This window comes from Rhyacophila brunnea, unplaced genomic scaffold (assembly GCF_057557595.1).
Source record: "Rhyacophila brunnea isolate RB1 unplaced genomic scaffold, BYU_Rbru_1.0 scaffold_11, whole genome shotgun sequence".
NCBI classification, from domain to species: Eukaryota; Metazoa; Arthropoda; class Insecta; order Trichoptera; family Rhyacophilidae; genus Rhyacophila; species Rhyacophila brunnea.
In genome coordinates this window covers 32,966,691-32,988,348 of record NW_028232763.1, presented here as the reverse complement: position 1 = coordinate 32,988,348, position 21,658 = coordinate 32,966,691, and the positions used below count along the sequence as shown (strand labels likewise).

At 34.2% G+C, this 21,658-nt stretch overlaps 2 protein-coding genes across 2 annotated transcripts in view; both read left to right on the top strand.

Moving 5' to 3' along the window:
* The first annotated feature begins 371 nt into the window (after positions 1 to 371).
* LOC147078624 (amino acid transporter heavy chain SLC3A1-like) overlaps positions 372 to 21,658 on the top strand; it is a 63,848-nt gene continuing 42,561 nt past the window's right edge. Inside the window, exon 1 of the mRNA XM_085960277.1 lies at positions 372 to 580. Coding sequence (XP_085816403.1) covers positions 561 to 580 — 20 coding nt within the window. The 5' untranslated portion in view covers positions 372 to 560. The remainder of the gene's footprint in view (positions 581 to 21,658) is intronic.
* On the top strand, positions 16,153 to 20,739 carry LOC147078625 (uncharacterized). The gene is made up of 4 exons (XM_085960443.1): positions 16,153 to 16,639; positions 17,525 to 17,619; positions 18,503 to 18,618; positions 20,682 to 20,739. Exons 1-4 carry the CDS (start codon positions 16,153 to 16,155, stop codon positions 20,737 to 20,739), a joined length of 756 nt encoding a protein of 251 aa, XP_085816569.1.

Sequence of the window (21,658 nt, the reverse complement as noted above, 5' to 3'; positions counted from 1 at the left end):
ATATTTTTTTTAAAATCGATGTTTTTTAAAATATATATAAAAAATATTAAAACGATGAATTAGTCAAAAATCTACACCACATAAAATCTAAGACTTAATAAACTAAATTTTATTAATAAATATGGCCATAAAATATAATGTAATAATAAGATTTGACCCTGCAACGAATTCACATTTTATTACATTTTTTTACAATTGCCAGTTTATCTTTAAATTTAAAAAAAAATAAAAAATCTTTTTAGTGTTTTCAGATACATATTTATTAATTACTACAGTTGAAATTGTAAATTATCAAAAAAAATCTCAAATTGCAAGCTTCGTATTTTTCCGTGAGGTGCCTCTTTTCGCCTCTGATAGTATAAGCATCCCCCTTAAATGAATAGCTTAACTTACTCATGTTTCTGTAAAAAAAAGTTGATGTTGGTTAGTTGATGGTCGCCTATACTTGGATAAATTGGCAACTTTCTTATGTTTAAAATGAGTGGCAGTTTAGTGTTCAGAACTATTGGTTTACGAAGCATTCTCAGAAATTGCAACTGAACGCTTGTAACTACTTACTTATGAAAAGTATGCACATTAGGTAGGTTTTAACCATTTATTTTATGTATATTATATAAATAACGTTGTTTTAAAATATGTATGTTCAATATATAAAAATGTGAAATTCTTAAATCTGTATGAATTATTCGTTGTATGAAAGTAATAGTTTATAGAAATAACTGTTGAAAATGTTCTTTCTACCGAACATTTATTAAATCACTATATTGCGTATTATTATGTCTCTAACATTACACCCATTTATGTTCTAGGGGGTCGTCCATATATGACGTATCTTAATAAGTAGGGAGAACGGTTATGAGAGGTGGAAGAAAATAAGTTACAAAACCAAAGGATGAGGGGAGAGTTAAAAAATGTAACATTCTGTGACGAAGTGTGACAAAGGGGTGTTTAAAAATTGCGATATTACCTAAGTAATTTATGGGTGATCTCTTAATTACCTAATGTGGAGGTTTATTTATTGTAAGAGGGCAGACTATTGACTGATACTAATAATTAAATACGTTAAATACCAAGGGGGTGATGCGAATTACCTTACAACCTATCCTTATTAAAAAATATCGCTTTGATTTGAACTGGTGGATGTTCCAAGTTTAATTTTAATAATCTTTTTTTATATAATTTAAACTATACTATTAATTGAACATTATTTATTTTTGATCACTGTTAGTTTTTATGAATATCCATCGTATTAAGAAGTACCTAACCTATTATATACAATTATAATATTGTATTTTTGTAGTGTGTCCACAAGGACGAAACTAGTCTTAGTGTAAATAAAAATAAATACATAAATGTGTGTTTCTTCAAATTAAAAACATAAAATAATAGAAGGTTAATAGTACATATTACAAAACTATTTATGAATTACTGAATTATGTAATAATAATATAAAAATAATCAGGTTAAATTAATTCCTAATTTTTGAATAACATAAAATAATTATTACTAATATTTTAGTTTATATATTTTATAGACATTTTACAAATTAAATATATAAAAATAACAAATAGATCATAGATGAATTTTCTAATGCGCAAAATATTGACATTCATTTTAGCGCGGGAAGTTTAAAAAATTTGTTTGGCAGAGATTTCGCTTAGTGATTTCAAAAAAAATGACGAACTGTCATGATTTCAAAAATGTATGAGTTGTTTATTATGTTTTTTGTTACCTGGGAGGCTCGTGTGGAAAACGTATCCGCGTCGCTTGGTTACGGCGGAGAATCGTTTACCGTAGACGTACCAATTGCATTGTCCCTTCGCAAACTGACGTTGGGCGAGCGTCGCGATGCTCGTTGGGTAAATTAGAGGGCGCCCTTGACGTCCCGACGCCCGGCGTCGTTTTGGCAGCTGAACGTACGGGCGTCGAGTCAAACATCACTTCCCGCATGCCTCACCTCACAAACACAAACGCGTTTTGTTTCTGTAATGAATTTACACATTTTCCGCGGAGTAATTCTTCCAACAAGTTTAGTTCTAAAACGCGCTTTTACCATTGATATTTTTCTAGAATAGGTAGTATCGTTATATTTATTGAATTTATCATGTTTTAAGGTGATGTCTTTACTCAGCCTTTCTACCAGAGACACCTAGCGTAGAAATATAAAGCTTCCAATTTGAGCCATTTTTTGATAATTTACAATTTCAACTGTATTAATTATTAATAAATATGTAAGTATCTGATTTTTTTTTTATTTTGATGAATTTTTTTTAATTTTAAGTGAAATATTGAATAACTTGAAATTCTTTTTATTTATATCAAATCGTATTTAGGTATGGTCACAATATTGAAGCTCGATTTGATATAAATAAAAAGAATTTCAAGTTATACACATTAATATTTTATTAAAAATCGATGTTTTTTAAAATTAATATAAAAAATATTAAAACTATAAATTAGTCAAAAATCTCTATCACAAAAAATAGAAAACTTAATATACTAAATTTTAATAATAAATATGACCATAAAATATATATCATAATACGATGACGACGTAAACAAAATTCACATTTTGTAACAAGTTTATAACAAGTAATAGGTATTCTTAAATTGTAGGTTTATCGTTGACTTAAAATAAAAAAAAAATCTATCTTTTTGATGTTTTCAGATACATATTTATTAATTAATACAGTTGAATTTGTAAACTATTAAAAAGATGTCTCGAATTGCAAGCTTCATATTTCTCCGCTAGGTGCCTCTGGTAGAAAGGATGAGTAAAGACATCACCTTAACATAGACAACGTTTAATGGCGTCTGCGCGGTGGTTTCACGTTTTTATTCACACTTTAGTGAGTGCAGTATCACCATGGTTCAAAACCACTAAACACGCCGGGTTTTAGGCGCTCTGCCACTCGACTACGGGGGTAATAGTTCAACACACAGTTCAATAATACATAATAGGCCGACGGCCACAGGTTGACAATGGCTAATCTAATAATTATTAATCTATGAAAGGGGTCATAGTAACAATTACCATGAAGTTTTGTAAAGTATCATAGATATATAATAATATACTAATTATTATTACTCAATGGTGAAATTATTTCTTGCTACATTATTTAATATCAAATTAAATTCATCTACGAAGAAAGCGTATAGTTCAAGGCCTGAACAAAAACGAACCATAAGTTCGAGTGAGTAAGCATTCGGCACGGTTATAATTATTATCTCCGCTCTATGAGTTAGAATAAGATAGAATTTCTACGACTGAATCGCATCTATGGAATAATATACTAATTACATTCATTTAAAAACTGCGAGCACGTGTTGCTGAAATTTATTGTTTTTGTGTTAAATATAGTTATTTTAGTAGAACATAATATGGTTAACTATGTTGTGTTTAAATTTGGTAGCCGTACTGAAAAGCAACACGATGGTATAACGTTTCATAGTTAAGTTGATAATAATAAAATTGAGGTTCTACTGTGCGTTATACGCAAGAAACGCGGCTTCATTTTGCCAAAAAATAGACTTTCTCTATATTATATCATTACTCTGAGGTAAGTATAGTTACTTGTTTTCATGAATACTCTTCTTTCGCAGTGGCGAAATATTTTCGTCCGGTCATAAAGTTAAATAATATTATCAATATAACGCGTTGCTATACAACCAGTAAAATATAAAGTCTAATTTATGCATAAGTTTGTATTCTTATTGTGTTCAATTAAATAAATGCGTACGGATGGAAATTTTACCAAACCACGTATTTTTCATGTAATCTTTTCCGTTGATGGTCTCTCATTGTGTATACCCTTCCGGCAAAAATATGACCATCGTTTGACAATCATCATCTCCATCATCTTTGAGAAATGATTAGGAAGAGTGACAGTATTAATTATTACGAACTTTTCATCACCATTTACGCCACTCATTAGATATACGTATATAAGCGCTCTGTGACAATACAATATTCACATCGTCTGGAGTCAGGCTTAAAATGTAACTTATCATGATCAACAGCCGAGGTCAATCCAATGCTGGACGAAGGTCTCTTCTAGCTCCTTCCACTCTTCTCAGCCCCTAATTCTTCTCTGCCGCGTATGACTACTGATTCGTTCTTTAACTCCAAGGGGCCCTGGCACCCCCCAAACATGAAAATTATCAGAATGATTTTAAACATTGAAATTGAAAGCCAATAAACTATACATTGGGCTTAGACAAATAAAAACACAGCAAAAAAATGATTTGTAATTGTCCAGCACCCTTTTTAGAAAAATTTCTTAGATTTTAATTTCTGACACAAAAATTTCGAAACACTAATGTCGGGTTTTTTTAGAAACCCAAACCTTAATGGAACTGTAAAAAATTCTCGGTGTCCACCCGAACTCCGGAATGGTGTAGGTCATGGCCGGGGAGGGCTGACAGTGCTCTAGCCTGGGGGCCCGGGCTGTAGGGGGCCCAGCGTGTCGGGTTGACCAGATAAGTGAGATAAACACACATCATAAATTAGCTTTAATAATAAAAAAAAGTTGCCTGCGGCGCTATTATACTTCATAACCATGAACATTTTAAATTATATGATTGTGTAATATATTTTTTGATTATTATGTGTCGATACTTGATAGCTCTATTATTAAAGTAGATGTATTCAAAATCGCCAATAATTCACTGTATAAGTACCCTTAATTTGAACTAAAACACAATTTGAAAAACGTTAATGTAGTGTTTCACACTGCCTTTAATCTTAGTAGTAGGTAGGGGGCCCGCCAAATATCCTAGCCTGAGGGCCCGTTTCAGGATGTGGGGGTCATGGTGTACGTTCACCGAGTGCAATAGACAAAATACCGATAAACGATAAATTAGGCTGTGTTGTGTTGAGTAGGTTTGTGTGCACTAATACTTTTTTTGTCCATTTTCAATTAATATTTTGGAACCTCAATATTAAAAAACCAAAAATTGACGATAAACATTCGGCGAAAAGAACGACTACACCCACTAGTCGGTGGTGTACATCAAAAGAACATTTTTTTCAGTGGAATTCGGCATAAATATTATAGCTCTCTAGACCAGCGGGTAGCACAGCCGATAATATTTGAGTAATATTTTAGCATACTAGGCGCACATGTCCAGCATGGTCGCTGCTAGTCATTTCCAATCCGCCAGTCGCTGATGACACGCTCAACGGTTACCGCCGTTATGCCTACAATTTAATAAAAACTAGGAGAAACTGTACAAATATACCGCCGTGTATTGTGAAAATATGTCAAAATAATTATATGAAGAAGAAAAAGAGCCTATGGGACTAATTTACACTCTCCTCCTTGGGCTCCCCCCAATATTAAATCCTGAGTGCGCCACTGACCACCACAGTGCATGATTGTTACATCAGTTCAGCATAAGCAGAAAGAGCACTAACATCTTTTCTTTCAGATACGTTGCGCCATGGAAGGCGGCCCTGCATATCCATTATCCACGGATGTACATCATGATGGGTGGAGATGGGGAACCTAAAATCAAAATCATTACAATATATATGTGAGCACTGGTGGCGCTTATTGGTTAAATACTCGTGGTGCAGTGCGTAAAGCGCTGGCCTTTCATCCAGGAGCTCCAGATTCGATTTACGGTGAGGACATAATATATTTATGCGATTTCCTCAAAGCCTAGGTGTTTGTGATTGTTTCACTTCTATTACCAAATGCACTACTGTCTTCGGGCTCCTAGTATTGCTAAAAAGAATATAATATTTAATATACCTAGTTAACAATATTTACATTTAAGATACAACGGGAAGCCAACTTTGAAGACACTATTCAGGTTCCCAAATACGCCCCATGACAATTTGGTTCTGCGAGAAATCCAATATGTAGGTATATACCACCGTCAATTGGATTTGGACATATGTTGTCCAAAATAGACGTAGTCGTTCACTTGCTCGATTCGAGTGCCATTGATGAGGATTTCGATTTCTTTTGGTTCATCATGGCAGTTTATCATTACTTTTGTGTTTGAGACATTTAGTTTTCATTTACAAGCTCCTGGATCTTGCTCTGACGGTCTTTTGATCATTCGCAAAGACAACAATATCCTAATCATTGAATGATTATTCATGTTGCCGTCAAGTTTCTTTAATGTAGCATCCTTCATTTTATGACTGTAGATAGTTATTTTTTATGATATGCGATAGTGTTTACGATAATTATTCCTAAGCATAAATTCACTTTCTCCATTGCGGTATCGAAGATGAATTGATACACTTTTCGCTCCTTTATTTTGATTCAGCTAGTTTTTATCAGCCATTTTAAATAAACAATAACTGTAAATATATGGTTATAGATTGATAATAAAGTATAATACCTTTTTGTGTCTAATAAAAATAAATAATCAGTATATAAACATATTTCAAAATATATTTGTTTAATTTCCTTTTCTTACTTGGTCCCAACTGACATCTCCATACTATAAAAATTACAAATTTTGTTTGTTCAAATTACCTTTCCTGCCAATTCCATTTTTGAAAATTCACTACTGATTATAGACCTACAAACTTATCTGTAGAATGGTCAAAAATGGAACTACAAACTACCATAGTACGCCATTTTGAAAACGTCAGATTTTGTCCAGTTACGAGCCATGATTGGGTACTTTTCGACAGTGGCTCCCCCATCCCATTCTTCAGATAAATTTACGAATTTATTTCGATGTTCTTTTATTTGACTTAGCTGTCAGAATTATTTCATGTTGACATGTTTTATACCTGAATACAGATATTTTGATATTGAAGAATGTAATTATTAATGTTTTGTTAAGTAAGATCATTAATGTATACCAATCAATGAAGCGACCTCATGCAAAGCCAGGTACTACTGTTACTTAAACATGAATATTATAATTTTGATATTAACGTAAATGTATTAACTATACTTATTGTCCCCACAGCCTAGCCAATCACTTCGTAAATACGAATATCATCGTCGCTTTCCCTCAACGTAATTAAAACAGCACGTATAATATCTGTATACCAGAGGTAAACTATTGTAACTCCAAAGTCGTGAAATGGAGTTATTGTTATATTGTTACTTCATTACTTATCCTGCATACGTGGTAAACAGCTGTAACTCATATTACTCTTAGTATAAAAGTTAAAAATTAAAAATGTCATTGTAACTCCATACCTATTAGAGGTAAACAACAGTAAGAAAACATACAATTCTATAATCTATAATCCGACTACAGCGGTAAACAATGGTAAGTCCATGTTACAATTGTTTAAACCTCGGAGCTTATTCGCACGAAGCATCTGTACACCAGAGGTAAACTACGGTATGTCTAAATGACAACTTTACGGGAGAGACAAATTTGTGATTTTTGTCACTTTCAACTTCTGGCATTCGTGAATGGAAAAAAATCAAATTTATTTATTTATCAAATCTCGTGTTCTTATACTATGTATATATTTTATTATTACTATTATTTTTTAACACTCATAATGGAGATACATTTGTTTACCTCGAAATCTGTTGGTGGTACACAATAAAATATGCTAAGTGATAAACAACTGTAAGTCCAAGGGTTTTTTTTAATTGAAATTAGAACTTACTCTTATATTTAAAAAAAAAACACGTATATTTGTTGCATTTCTTACCATTTGTTCCCAATCCCAAGGAGTCAATTAAAAAAAACCCTTGGACTTACAGTTGTTTATTACTTAGCATATTATTTTATTATGTACCTCCATTATGAGCGTTAAATAATAATAGTAATAAAAAAAATATATTCATATTAAAATAGAACACGAGAAAATATGCTTGTTTTGATAAATAAATAAATTTGATCTTTTTCCATTCACGAATGCCAGAAGTTGATCGAAAAATCACAAATTCGTCTTTCCTGTAAAGTTGTCATTTTGGATATACCCTAGTTTACCTCTGATAGACAGACATTGTCTTAACAATAATTTCTAAAATAATGATTTGACCTTAAACTTAAACCAATACATTTTCATTTCCGTGTGGATTTTCCTGTGTAATTAATTATAATCTAATTATGAATAAAATCGAATATTAATAAATTGTCAAAACATCTCTGAAATCATGTTGATGTTATGATTGACAGTTGTGATTTTCACGCTTACCTACATTTTGATATCATTATTAAATAAATGATTAATGTATTCCTGGACATGTTTGTTTTGAATTAGAAAACGTGTTAATAACTTATTTAGAGACAAAATAGTGGATGCATCTCATGCAGTTTCTTTCAGAGATACTCAGGGGTCCCCAACCTTTTCTGTTTGTCACATTCTATAAGAGTTGTTTGATTAACGTTCACACCCATAGAACAAATACTATTTTATAATGTGATATTATGTTTGTGGGATGAACAAATTATTTCAATATTAATTACTTGTATATGAGAAAAATTATCATATCAAACAAGTTTTATTATGAGACTTACGGTCTACGTGGTAAACACTTTCCCTGTCGGAAATGTAGGAGCCAGTCGATAGCGGTCGCCGGCGCAAGGTAAATAGGGGTGAGAAATGCAACGTTTTGTGGTTTTGTCGGTGCCAGTTCGTATTGTAAGTAATCAGGAAAGTGGTATATTTTGGACACGTTGTCGCAAAGCTTACTACGTTTTTTCCACAGTCCGGTCCTTAGACTAATAGATACATCATCCGGTCCGAGTTCACATGTCGGACATTTCCATCCGGATAACGGAAGTACCTACATAACAGACAAATAATGTCCACTACAACTGACTTCGAAAGACAAGTAGTTATAGACTACTCAGCTTTTCCATGTTTTTTTTTCTGTGCTGATTGATGAAGGCGTTATAGAATTTCTGAATAATTATAGTACCTACACGAAAATATATAATATATTTCGGTTATATGTAAATGGTACGTTAAACATTTCACTGTGGCACAGTTCGCCATGAACTTTCTTATCGGAAAAGATGACCGTATACTATACGGTCTCCAATTTTATTAGATTCAATATGAACATTAATTCAATTTTCATAGCTGATTTTGGCAAAATTCATAAATTCAAGATTGAAAACCTAACAAATAATCCAGTTTATCGGCTATTTTCAAAAATTGTTTGCTGCTGGCTTCTTGTAAAGTGTAAACTGACAAGAACAGTGTTTTATTTAGACATGAATTTTATGTCAGTACAATACGAGCCAAAGAGGTTGGACGGTTTTTAATATATGTCCATATATTTTCGATACACGGTGAAGTGTGATACGGTGAACTATACACGTACAGGTTTCCGGACACGATATATTTGGCATATATATATTATATAGTATATATTTTTTCTCAAAATCATTTCTTTAAACACATTCACTGTTTTGTCCCATAAAAGTGGCTTACTACAAATTCTATGTATGTAAATATGTTGAAATATATTATAGGTATTGTGATAAGTATGGTGATATGTATTTAACGCCAGCCGAGAAGATTTTGGACCCATCAATCGACTGATCTGACAAAACGTAATTCTCTGACGCCGGAATGATGGATCTTGGCTGACTGATGTTCGTAGGCAAGCGACGATACAAATGTGATGGCTGACACATCGGACCACCATCTTGGATGACAGATTCGGAAGACCATGGAAAACTCCATTAAGTATGATTTATGATAACGTACCATGCAAGGAAAAACATGACTGGAGTCAGAGACATCGGTAGAATGAGGACTCTTTTGAAAGCGATCTGAGAAATTGGTTCATTGGCACGACGTAAGAGAAAAAGAGAACAATACTGATTACCTCAACAAAATCATTATTATAAGACTCAATGGTGAAATCGACCAAATTCCATGCTGTTATCGACGCATTGACATGCCTGAATTGACTGACGAAAAAATATCTTTAAACTATCTTCTGTCACCAGTAGGTACCATAATTTTTCGCAATATGCTAATTATTGCTTGAAGTTTGAACCCACGTGTATCCCAAACTGGGGATTTATCAGTGATTATTGAACTACCGACTTCAGTAAAGTCCATGCTGAAAGTATGCATCTGAGGTGTTTTAATTTTTCTGTGTAGATTGTGTTTTGTTGTATCTCCTACTGTTTAAACAAGCTGATATGCATCCATGTTTTTATTTTTAAACTGATTATATTAAAACATCATTAGACAGTGTAAACAATAATTGTATTCGCGAAAATCTGTAGTAGTAATCAAAAATACAGTATTTCTGCCATTTTTGCATTTTACACTTAACTAAAATATAGTACAAAAATATTATATAGTACCATTGACAATAAATTGCATCATCTAAAAAGAGAATGTGTAAAAGTTGTAACATCAGCCTTTTCTGTCTTGATATTTGTAAATAAATGTTGTGTAATTGCAAGTCTGTCACCATTTACGATACTAAAACACGATGAAAATAATAATATATTACATTTGATATCAGTTTTCATTGTTGATTCCATTGGCAAATTTTTCTAGCAAAACATTTTCTTTTTCGAAGTCATGGTTTTAAAATAATAAAAGTGTAAGGTTTCCGAAATAGCCACCACCCAAAGGTACTATTTTATTATATTATATAATATGACACACAGGGCTCTAAATTGACCAGAGCGCACCGGAGCGCCGTTCCGGTCCGTGAAATTGGTAAAATTATCGCTCCGTCTCGTGGAAAAAATATTTTGACCGTCTGAGCCAGATGGGCCAAATAATAGAAAATCTAACACACTATTTTGCAACTATGTAAAACATCTTCAAAAAATTATCGAGCGCTCCGGTTCGTAAACTTTTCCATTTCGAGTGCTGATGACACACCAAGGTATCCTCGCCATCTGTAGTCCTCGCGTGTGTATACATATTAACGAAGAGCTCAAGGCCCTTCAAGGAAGAAAGAAAAAAAAAACACGGAAAAATGTGGGTTTCTCATTCAAATTGACGGAGTCAATACTGCAAAATATTTATTTATATGTATGCAGATAGAGTGAGAACTAAATGGACTCTCTTTTGTCTCCTATTTTAATGGAAAAAAATAAAAATATATATATATAGATAGACTAAGGCAGGGGGGGGCAAACTTTTTGGATGGAGGGCCAAATTCAAGAATTCAAAATGAGCGGCGGGCCGCAAGTAAAATACCATTTTTAGATATACACTATTTATTATCACAAAAAATAAACATTACAAAAAAATTAATGAGAAGAATGAAACTGTTGTACATTTTTTTTAATTCAAGTGTTAATTTTGTATTTGATATCCTTAAAACTGCTTGTAAATGGGCATCGAAGATATTTGATCGTAAAGGATTTTTATTGATGTTCATGATCGAAAATATTTGTTCACATAATATATCGGTTGATACAAAAATAACGAACATTTTTCTTGCATAATCTTTAAGTTGGTCGAATTTGTCTGAATTAAGGGCATTGTAAAATTTGGAGATTTCTTCACGACGATGCAATTCTCTTAAATCAGTGTCACACTGCAGATCGATAATCTCAAGTTGTAGCTCTGTCGGTACACTATCAATATCTATTGAAAATGGATCGCGTACTATTGCTAAACTTGTCTCAATTTTTCGGAAGTCACCAAATCTTTGTGAAAAATCGTCATTCAGAGCTTTAATAATTTTACCATATTCTTTAAATTTATATTCTGGTATATTCAGCAACTTCAAAGTTGGAAAGTGGTCCACGTTGTTATTCGATATTTGTCGAAGGAATAACTTGAGTTTTAATTGAAATCCATCGAAACTTTTTACCATATCATGGGCATATATTTATTTTCCTTGCAACGCGGAGTTAAAAGTATTTAAATGTGCCACGATGTTCAACGTAGAAAATAGTGGTTACATAGTGTGAGACGAGACGCAAAGAAGACGTACTGAGATAATACATTTACGAAACAACAAATTCTTCAAATTTTAATCTATTGTCAATATTTTTTTAAAATATATATAAAAAAAGTTATTCGTAATCAGAAGTACAATTAATGATGGCGGGCCACAAAAAAATACCCGGCGGGCCACATGCGGCCCACGGGCCGCAGTTTGCCCACCCCTGGACTAAGGCAATTAAGAGCAATATTTCTCGTGGCCTTGCAAATTTGATAAGGATGGCCGGATCGTAATTGTTAAGATTCTACAAGTTTAGGAAGTCTGCACCATGGAGCTGTATAATTTTTTAGAAAGTTTCAAGACGTCGTCGTAGATAGGTTTCTACGTTCAAGTCTCTATGAAGAGAGATAGGTATTACAAACAAACCATGGGGCATATGTGAAGAGATTTGCTTAGTGCAGCGCTCGAAATGGAAAAGTTTACGAACCGGAGCGGTTGATAATCTCTTCTGAAAATATTAACATAGTTTTTAGTTAGTTAGTATTTTATGTGTAGTTTATAAAAATAATTGTGTTGTGATTTTTTGATATTAGCTCAGACGATCAAATTATTTTTTCCACGAGATGGAGCGATAATTTTACCGATTTTACGAACCGAAACTGCGCTCTGGTGCGTACTGGTCCATTTTGAGCCCTGGATTTGTATTTTAAAATGATTTTTAGGATTAGCATAGCCCCAGACGGGGGCAGCATTTTGTCATAATGGTACGGGGAATCGCAGTATAGAGAAGAAGTTTGCTTCTAAGGCCATCCTCCCACGGCGCAACTGAAATCTGATGGAACTGGTTTATGAAGGAACTCATAAACTGACCAATGTGATGCTTCGCACACGGCGCTACTGAAACCCAGTTGAAATAATAATCACATAACCTCAAACTGTCAAACTCAACTATCAACCGTGTTGTACAAAAACTGACAACACGCGCGCTGCAGCGTTTACATAAGGTTATTTTGATTTTCCAATTATAATTTAACCAATTTTGGTAAGAAAATATGATTTTTCACCGAAATCTAATGATGTTGGTACCACTGTTTTACGGTGACTGGAAACTTCAGAGACCGAGCGACTAGCATGTCGCATCTCTTCGCGACCGTTTTGAAGCTGAGAGATTCCAGTCTCGCCGTCAGCGAGCCGCCATTGAAATACATTAGCTAGATACTGGCTGGAATTTTAGTTTCAGTTCCGACGGACATAAGTTGCGCCTAAGGGCAAGCTTGCTTTTTACACCTATCATGAGCCCTAGTTTGGCGTTCGTGACTTGAACTTGACGCTTTTTGATTTGCAAATGTTTATAAAGTATTAGATGTTCACACAAAAATTTAAAAAAATACTTACTTATAAATAAGTAGGAAATCAAAATTCTTTCCTCCCATCGAAATAAATTGTTGTGTAACCAAAACATAATGCAAATATAACTGTTGTATCAATTATTCTAAAGCTGCAGGAAAACCACGAAAAACTAAATAACAATCTACAAAGTATGTTTTTAATAGAAAAATCGAAAGGTTATTGGAATATCTATTTTATAAAGTAGTAAGTTCCAATAGAGATAAACTTGAGCTTCGACCTCTTCCACTGCATTTCTTCGAGAATGACTCTTACATCGATCGTCAACCCTCCTTCTAGCGCAACTGTGACCTTCTGTCAGCCTCTTTCCTTCTGAGTTCGTAACGAAGAGGGGTCTTTCTTTTCCCATGGATTTTAATATCTCGATTAAAATGGTAGCAGTGAAAAGTATGATTTGTTCGTGGCGGATTGATGATCACCTGAGCGATAACTCGAATCGAAGAATCGTAAATTTAAAACCGTTATTAAACACGTGCATGCTGTTTATAAGTGATGCATTCATGCAAAACAAGATGACTATTAATTATATTTATTTATCTTCAATTTTGTAAGTAATGCCGTTTTATTTTGTCATTTCGGCCATGTTGACAATATAAATTAATTAACTATAGGTACTATTATGATAATAATACGATGCAGATTAATGGGTTTAAATAGTTACAAATATTATGGAATTACAGTTATAATATTGATGGTATTTGTTTAATTTTAATATATTGATTTATTATCAATACAGATCTTCCGTATTCATATTGGAGTTTTCTGCCGAAGGTTTGAAGGATTTTTCAAATCTACTTTGTTTTTGAGACTGTTTTAAAATATGTAGGTATTTAAAAACCTCCCCTTTCTCTAAGGATAGAATTATTTTCGCAAAAGGATACTATGTTCATCATGGCGGCCCTGTATATTATAGGCGTGCATTTTTGAAGCAAGTATTAATAGACAATTTTGAAAAGTGTTTAAATAACAACTGTCAGAATTTTAAATGAATGGTAAGTATTTATTTCAAAGTATCGGTATAAGTCCGCCAGTTTTAATGTTGAATGTAAAATATTGGTACAGCAAGAAATAATATTCAAAAATTAGTAGTAAAAATAAATAATCATTATTTAAATGACATGGGCCAATAGGTAAAACCAATATCCATTATTATTTTGCTAGTATGAAAAGTAAAAAACATTCAATGGGGCGCACGGCATTTTAGGGTTCCCATTATCGCATATAAAGTATATTAGTCTATGCATGCATGAATATCGGTAAGAACAAACTATTTATGATTATATTATTATTAAAAGAAGATCAACTAAGAAGTCGCACAGGTGCAGAAAAAAGAGCTAGGTGGACATTTCACACAAGAAATGCGAATAACCTCGAAGATTAAATTAATAATTGATCAAAAATATAGGTAATCTGGGAAGGTACTACAAATATTACAGAAATCTTATTAATATTTTTTTTTAAACTAAGTACATTTTTATTACCTATTATTGTCTAATTTGATAAAAAAATTAATCTCAGTTTGGGAACAACAATAATTAATAGTATAATATTAAATTTATCTCAATTAAAATTGTATGCTAAATTAATTAGTTAGGGTTCGTGGATTTTTTATAATTTCACATGTTTTGGACTCATCACCACAAAAAAGGGTTTTTTCAACGTCTTTTAAAGTTACTAATTTAACCGCCCGACCTCTTTGAACGTACGCAATACGCGCTCTGTGATGTAGCCCTGGCGCGCTAACCCGTATCACGTTCGCGCTTTAGAAAAAAATACATCTCGATGTCTACAAAACGAACGTGATACGCCTATGGGTTTATACATACATAATTCACATACACAGCTAATTCTTCAAGGTTAGTCGACGCGCGCGGTCGTTTGGAGACATTTCGTAAGGTTCATTCAACTTAGTACTACGAGTCAGGGGCGCAGTACATGCGTTTTAGTGCGTAATTATTTTGAAGCGCGTTTTTTGTTTCCTGTACAGTTTTATTGGTTTTTTGTATGAATAATGACATTTATTTTTATGTGAATACTATACTGACTTACTTTTTGTGTGTGTATATTGATATTTATTTTTTATTGGTGACTTTGAACCCATATATTTTACCAGTGAACTTTTTTAGTCAGTAAAACATGTCTAGTGAGAGTGAATATGAGAATATTAGCACCTCCGGGAGTGATACCACAATAGATGACAACTCTTCGTCTTCGCAAGACGATGTAAGCGATGTCGAAGAAGACATTCCTACAAGTTCTCAGGAGTGGGTTGACATAAATCCTGAAAACGACATTTCGCAGCTGCCGTTTCAATTTACGGAAAAATCTGGCGTTCCCGAATTTATGAATAACTATAAGGAGGAATTCGAATTCTTCAATTTCTTCTTTGATGAAAATCTTTTGAAGTTGATCGTGGAGCAAACTAACATATTTGCTGAGCAATTTATCAGTACAACACCACATTCATCCAGCAGCCTCATAAGTTTATGGCATCCGACTACAGAAAATGAAATGAGAATCTTTTTTGTCATAATTTTAGTCCAAAGCATAGTAAAGAAACCAGAAGAAAAAATGTATTGGTCTAAAAATCCTGTATTTCTTACGCCATTTTTTGCTCGAACACTGTCATATAGGAGATTTATACTAATAAAAAGTTTCTTCACTTTAGTAATAATTCCGAATATGATGAATCTTCACACCCCAATCCCAAACTAAATAAAATTTGGCCTATCTATCAATATCTTCAAACAAAATTCCAGGAAGGTTACATACCGGAAAAAAATGTAGCAATTGACGAGAGCCTTATGCCGGCGCTCCATTGGCACGCAAGTCAGACGATTTACAGTCTTCGGACTTTTTTTTCGCGTGGAGCACCCCAGGTCTGCGGACTTTTTAATCCGCAGACCAGGCTCGTTGGATTTCAAACATGTTTGATATTTTACTCGCCGAGCCGCTGAAATTCGTACGTTCACCACGCTTTACCGTCACATTATTTATATCTATGCCGACGGACGACAGCGCCATCATTATTTTACTGTCATTCAAAGTGTTCGGACATCTCACATCGATAACAACAATGGTAGATCTACGAGTGCATTCGAAAAGTTTCTTGGAAGATTTTATTAGTTGTTTTAAAGACAACCCATCGTTGTGGAAGACGACCAGCCCACTATACAAGAATCGTGATGCCAAGTCCTTGGCGTATGCGGAACTTTTGGAGATTTTAATCAAGGTGGAGCCGCAGGCAAGGGTCGACGATGTTAAAAAGAAAATACAGACATTGAGGTCGGGTTACAGAAAGGAGAGAAATAAAGTAAGGACATCATATCGAAGCGGAGCCGGCACAGACGCAGCTTATCTACCCAAACTGTGGTACTATAAAAATTTGGAGTTCTTGAACGACCAAATGGAAGGTACGTAGGAATGCTTTAAAGCTATTTATTATACACGTGCAGATTATGAAATTGTCGTACCTAGCTCTGAAAGTGACATCGCATTAGATTAGCTACTATTAAGCAATTAAAACATACAGCTATGAATCATTTCTAGTCACAATAAAATTTCTTATTCTTTGCCGAGGTAGGTAATAAATAATAATAATATATAGGTACGAGGGAATGCTTTAAAGCTATTTATTATACACGTGCAGACTATGACATTGTCGTATCTCTGAAAGTGACATCGCATTAGATTAGCTACTATTAAGCAATTAAAACATACAGCTATGAATCATTTCTAGTCACAATAAAATTATTTATTCTTTGCTGAGGTAGGTAAGAAATAATAATATATAGGTACGATCATGGCGGTGGAAGCGCGGCTTATTGAGTCGTGGTCGGGTCCCAGGTTCAAATCCTGGGTCTGACAAGTACACATTGAATTTCAATTTGTGTATGAGTCAGAGTATGGACCTAATATGTTGAGCAAGTGGCTGACATCCATTTCTCGTAAAAACAAAATCTGTCAATACAAACCTCCACTCCGTGGAGGTCCATATTATGATCGGACATGGTCGAAAGAAGAAGAAAAGAAATGATCATAAAATCAAAAATCGCTCGAGTTAGGTTCCTTCAGAGACAATCAATAAATCGTCAATCATCAATCAAAATTAATGGTACAGTTTGGTTATGAGGAATACAGCGGAAAACACATTTTGAAAATACCCGATATACTGGATTACACCAATTATACCAATATCAATATTAACCGTATGAAGGAATGGGTACTTAGGGGAGAGATAATAAAAAACAAGTTTGAGTATTATGTTGTATTTTAACAATTTACATTTTGTTTTACAGAATCGAGCTCAATATCCAGCATGGTGGACGATTTGGAAAACATGTCTCCTGATGAGAGTTACTCCAACTCGTTAAACAACGAAGATTGTATTGAGGTAAAACATTTTAACTAAATTGTTACATTGGTTTAATTTATCTATTGCTTATCATACTTTCTTGCCATGTGACAGCCCCGGTAGTATTAAAATATTTTTCGAAATCTCCTCGCGCTTTCTTAGCATTGGCAGTCGAGTTCCGATTAGTCGTTGCTTCCAAAGGCGCTAAGGTGTCCTGTGACCTCAGTCCGAGCTCTATTAAACCTGTCTCAGGATTTTCCCTATCAAGGTCATGAGAAGGAGTATAAGTATGTGTTGATTTGCGACGAAGAAAGTTGTGCAGCACACAGCAAGTTAATACAACTGTATTGATATTTTCAATTTTCATGTTTATTGGAGCTTGAAAATGCGGAATCTAGCAGCTAAAATGCCAAAAACATTTTCTATAATTCGCCTGGCTCTGCATGTCCGATAATTATATATTCTTTTACTGTGATTTAATTGCCTTTGTGAATACGGCTTTATGAAATCGTTACGTAATGCAAAGGCTTCATCGCCAATATAAACAAATGGCAGTGCATCAGAATTAGCAGTAGGTTTTTTTGGTGCAGGTATTTTTAATCTGCCTTCGTCTAAACGTTTGAAAAAATCAGATTTTCTCAGTACGCCTCCATCAGAAATACGTCCATTTGTTCCAACATCAACATAAATAAATTCATAATTAGCATTTGCAATCGCCATCAAAACAATGCTGTGGAAATGTTTGTAATTATAAAAGTGGGAGCCGGCGCCTGCAGGTGGCACGATTGCAATGTGTTTCCCATCAACTGCGCCCAGGCAATTTGGAAATTGCCATTTACTATTAAATTCTTCTGCAATCGTCTCCATTTCTTTGTGCGTATCAGGGAACTGCAACAAAAAATAATCAACATTTTATTTACAGATAGAATATTCGCCTTCAACATCCACGTTGTCGACTACTCCAAGGTCGAATCTCAATAGAGCACCAGAACCCCCATCGTTCAAACGAAAAAAATCGAATGATAGCGCCAACAAAGTGTTAGAATTAATCACCGACAAACTAAGCAAGACTGAAGATGAATTTGATGTTTTTGGCAAAATGATGGCCATGAAACTACGATCGATGTCACAGGGACAAAGATTGCTGGCCGAGAAGCTGATGCATGAAGTTGCCTTTATGGGACAAAGTGACAAAATAATGCCAGCAACTACTGTTCATACTCAACCAGTTTATCGTATAATCAGCAAAAATGTACAAAAGCCGGTATAATAAATTAATGTTTTTTGTATGAATAAATATCTTGTAAAAATATTTGTTTTTTTGTTTGTTTTTATGCCTATAAACCTTAGCTTAAGCGATACAACAAATGGTAAGTATTTGAGCTATGTTAGCAAACCTATATTATTATGTGGCCTCATTTAGAAATCAAATTCCATGCTTGCTTTTCGAAGAATATGACTAGTATTACAATACATTCAACAGGAATAATTAAGCAGCTTGCTTACAGCCTATATGGAGAGTCCTGGCTAGGTACAGCATTCTAATGGTCTATTGAATATTTAGCATGTCAACGATGGCCTTATTTGTGACTATATATATACCTATCTCAAATGCATCTTGTCTGCCATTCTTATGATGTTGCCGTCTATGATTTATATAGGTAAAACAATCCACTAAGCGTTCACTTTATAAGACCAACCAATGTCTACTTGTTAATGATATATTTGTAAATTTGCCCAACTTTATTAGATGACGTATAATATAATACACACCTTGAAATATTCTCCTTTCAAAACGTCAATGATGACTTGGCAAGTTTCGGGAATTATCTTGCCCAGAGTTTGTCTTCCAATCGCAGTTCTATAATGCAAGTCAGTGAATGTTCCGCCGGCAGCCAAAAATCGCAGGGTTGCACATAATCTATCATGAGGAGAAATAGCTTCCCTCATCATAGTATTTTTTTTTTTAATAAATGGGGAGACCAAATTATACAGTTCTGTGTATACATCCTCCGACATTCGCAAATAATTGCGGAAATCGCTCGGTTGCAAACGCAATTCTCGTATTAAATTTGTGTGGGATAATGTCGTTCGTTTCCTTATCCAATGTTTCACCCAGTATTTGTGTACCCTTTGCTTCGTTATTACATTATCTGCCACCCAATAACCCAAAAAACATAAAACGTCGGTATCATTTAACGCCATCACGATTTAACTGTCAGATATACGTATATTATCTATGCTGTCAAAGTCGACTGTTTTACTCGTCAAATTAATTATATACTCGTTTCGTTGAACGTCTGTTGGCCAGTAGCAGAACGTAGAAAAATCTGAAGACTTATTGTCGTCGGACTTTTGGCTCGCCAATGGAGCGCTGGCATTATGCTGTACAAGGGGAAACTAGGGTGGATACAATACATACCCCTCAAAAGATCCAGATTTGGCATAAAAACATATATGCTGTGCGAATCGTCGTCTGGATACATATGGTCTACAATAAAAATACTCTCTTTGATCAACAATATCGAAACCTCCCTGTTACATCCCAAGTAGTAATGAGCCTAATGAAACCATTGCTGAACAAGGGCTACTGTCTTACCACGGACAATTTTTATACATCGCCGGAATTAGCCGAGATACTCACTTCAAATAAAACTGACACATACGGGACTCTAAGATTTAGGCATAAAGGTGTACCAAAAAATATTTCATTTCCAAAGAAGGTAACTAGAGGGTACACTAAAGCCTACAGAAAAGGAAAGTTGATGGTGATGAGATGGAGGGACAAAAAAGATGTATTTTTCCTATCCACTATCATAGTTGCACCATGATAGATGTATGCCAGGGTAAACAACGTCCTACTGTGGCAAATGACTACAATTTCACTATGGGAGTTGTTGACCGCGTTGATCAACATTTGGCAATCTGCCCTGTTACGCGGAAACAGGGTAAGAAATATTACAAAAAAATGTTTTTCCATTTGCCCGAACAAGCTTTGTGGAACGCATTTGTTTTATATAAAAAGAACGGGGGAAAAAGAAGTAATTCGAAATTTAGGGTGAAAGTAATTCATCAATACTTGGAAAAATATCACTCGCCAGAATTTTCAGCGAAAGGAGGAAGACCATCCACAACTCCAAACCCATTACGTCTTACTGAGAGACATTTTATTGATACAATCCCGCCAACGCAAAGTAAAGCAAATGCAACGAAACGCTGTGTTGTTTGCTGTTCCAAAACGGATGATAAAGGGAAAAAAGTGAGGAGAAAAACGAGATATTATTGCCCCGACTGTAATTTGGGCCTGTGTATCCCATGCTTCAAGATATATCACACCAAAAAAAAAATTTTTAAATATTCTATACTTTATCATCAGCCGGGTCAATCCACTGCATCATGAAGGCCTCCCCAAGCTTCTTCCAACTCTCTCTGTCATTATCAATCAAACATGAAATACTGAAATAAAATCCCACACAAAGCAAAGAACCACCCACCAAAATAAGAAATAAACCAAAAAAAAAAAATCGCTGCCACGTATTTCCGCCGAACTTTACCAGTTCGTCAATCCAGCGGCTTTTAGGGCGATCCTGTGGCCATTTCGTGCCCCTTGGGTACCACTGGATGACGGCATTTGTCCAGCGCCCGTCCTTTCGGCGAGCAATGTCCCCGCCCATCTCCATTTCAACTGTTTGGAAACGTCTATTACATCGCGTACTCCTGTCTGCTTCCTAACGCAGGTGAGGTTCTTTTCTATATATATATTTCTATAAACCCTTATACGTATAATTTTTACAAAAGTAATATATTATTTTCAAAATATTTTTATTACTACACCACAGGTTTGCAACCCCTGATGTAACACACTAAGGAAAAATAAAATATATGCTTCTGTAAACCCTTTTATGTATAATTTTTACACAAATAAAATATTATTTTCAAAATATTTTTACTACTATACCACTAGTTTGCAACCCCTGATAAAATGAATCTAATCTAATCTATTGTAAATGCATCTTTTTTGACAAAATATTGTCAGATATGGATGAGGACTAATATTGTTTTCGTATTACAAAGGAAA